The 1,807-nt window shown below is 31.9% G+C and overlaps 1 protein-coding gene across 1 annotated transcript; it reads right to left on the reverse strand.

The window, feature by feature from the left end:
* LOC139841570 (uncharacterized) lies at positions 1-1,088 on the reverse strand. Its single transcript, XM_071831785.1, has 2 exons — positions 984-1,088; positions 1-270 (listed from the first exon to the last, which is right to left on the reverse strand). Exons 1-2 carry the CDS (start codon positions 1,086-1,088, stop codon positions 1-3), a joined length of 375 nt encoding a protein of 124 aa, XP_071687886.1.
* Between the last annotated feature and the right edge of the window lie 719 nt (positions 1,089-1,807).

The following is a 1,807-nucleotide window of genomic DNA, read 5'->3' on the forward strand; positions in this document are numbered from 1 at the left end:
CTAGAATTTTCCTCTGCGTAAACGCATATGATTAAAACGCTCCATTACATCTTCATCTTTAACTTCGACTAGAGTTTCTCTTTTGATCGCACAAATTACACAAGCATTGAGAAACTCCTCTCCAATACGATTGCGTAGGTTCGACTTTCTAATTTTCTTTGACGAAAAACATCGCTCAACTATTGCGGTCGCAACGGGTAACACCAATGCTAGCTTTAATAACCGGTAAAGCAACGTATAAGTTCTATTTTCCTTGTTTCCACCATCACTCTAGCAAGGTCGGCAATACCATTCAAGTCCTTAAATTTGGATCATTTAGGACACTTTGATGGTATATTCAAGTTCATTCTCAAATTTAATCATATCCGTAGTATTAAAATCTTTTGGATATAACTCACACAACCTTATTAGTTTTGACGAATCAAACATCGAGAATGAATCACGTGGATTCAACGCCGACATACAAAAAAGTAACTCGGTACTAGCTTCACTAAAACGATCACCAAACTCTTGAATTTGCATATCCAAAACGGTATTAAAACAATCTATCTCATAATAATGTTGATTGGTGATTTTCTCCTTTTGTCTCCTTGAATTACTACAATCTTCATCCATTTTCAAAAAAAGGATTCCATGTTCCCCACAAAAAGACAACACTTTCTTTAAGACAATTTCAAACCCATTTGTTCTTAACTCTTGTAGATTACGGAGCTTTCAGTAGATTACGGAGTTCCTCATTATGAAATAAGATAAAGTCCATCAATTCCAAGAAATTTCCCTTATAAATACATGTTCCCGACTCATCATGACCACGGAATGGTAGTGCACCTTTCAAACAATATCTACAAGCAGAAATCGTAGCACTTAACCGCATTCGATTCTCTTTTTTTTTCATCTTGTTTATGAAAGGTGTTGACAATAGATTCATTTGTTTTCTTTAAAGAATCGCACTTTTGTAGTGCTTTATTAAGAAAACTATTTACATGTCCAACATGCTCTTTAAGTCTCTCGATCTTTTTCCAACTATTGAACCCATCCGTCACAAATGCCTCACTACCACCTTGGTGTAGTGACCCAAACTTTTCCATGTTTATATATATTAATTGAGATTGATATTTACATGATTAAATGTTTCCAACATATTAAGCAATCAAACTTGTTAAGACTTGATTAATTGAAATAGGTTTCATATAGACAATTGACTACCCAAGTTGACCGGTGATTCACGAACGTTAAAACTTGTAAAAACTATATGATGACATATATATGGTTATATATATAGTTAACATGATATTATGATAAGTAAACATATCATTAAGTATATTAACAATGAACTACATATGTAAAAACAAGACTACTAACTTAATGATTTTGAAACGAGACATATATGTAACGATTATCGTTGTAACGACATTTAATGTATATATATCATATTGAGAGATATTTGTACATCATAATATCATGATAATATAATAATTTAAAATCTCTTTTGATATTATAAACATTGGGTTAACAACATTTAACAAGATCGTTAACCTAAAGGTTTCAAAACAACATTTACATGTAACGACTAACGATGACTTAACGACTCAGTTAAAATGTATATACATGTAGTGTTTTAATATGTATTCATACACTTTTGAAAGACTTCAAGACACTTATCAAAATACTTCTACTTAACAAAAATGCTTACAATTACATCCTCGTTCAGTTTCATCAACAATTCTACTCGTATGCACCCGTATTCGTACTCGTACAATACACAGCTTTTAGATGTATGTACTATTGGTATATACACTCCAATGAT

The sequence above is a fragment of the Rutidosis leptorrhynchoides genome, chromosome 4, assembly GCF_046630445.1.
Source record: "Rutidosis leptorrhynchoides isolate AG116_Rl617_1_P2 chromosome 4, CSIRO_AGI_Rlap_v1, whole genome shotgun sequence".
Classification (NCBI taxonomy): domain Eukaryota; kingdom Viridiplantae; phylum Streptophyta; class Magnoliopsida; order Asterales; family Asteraceae; genus Rutidosis; species Rutidosis leptorrhynchoides.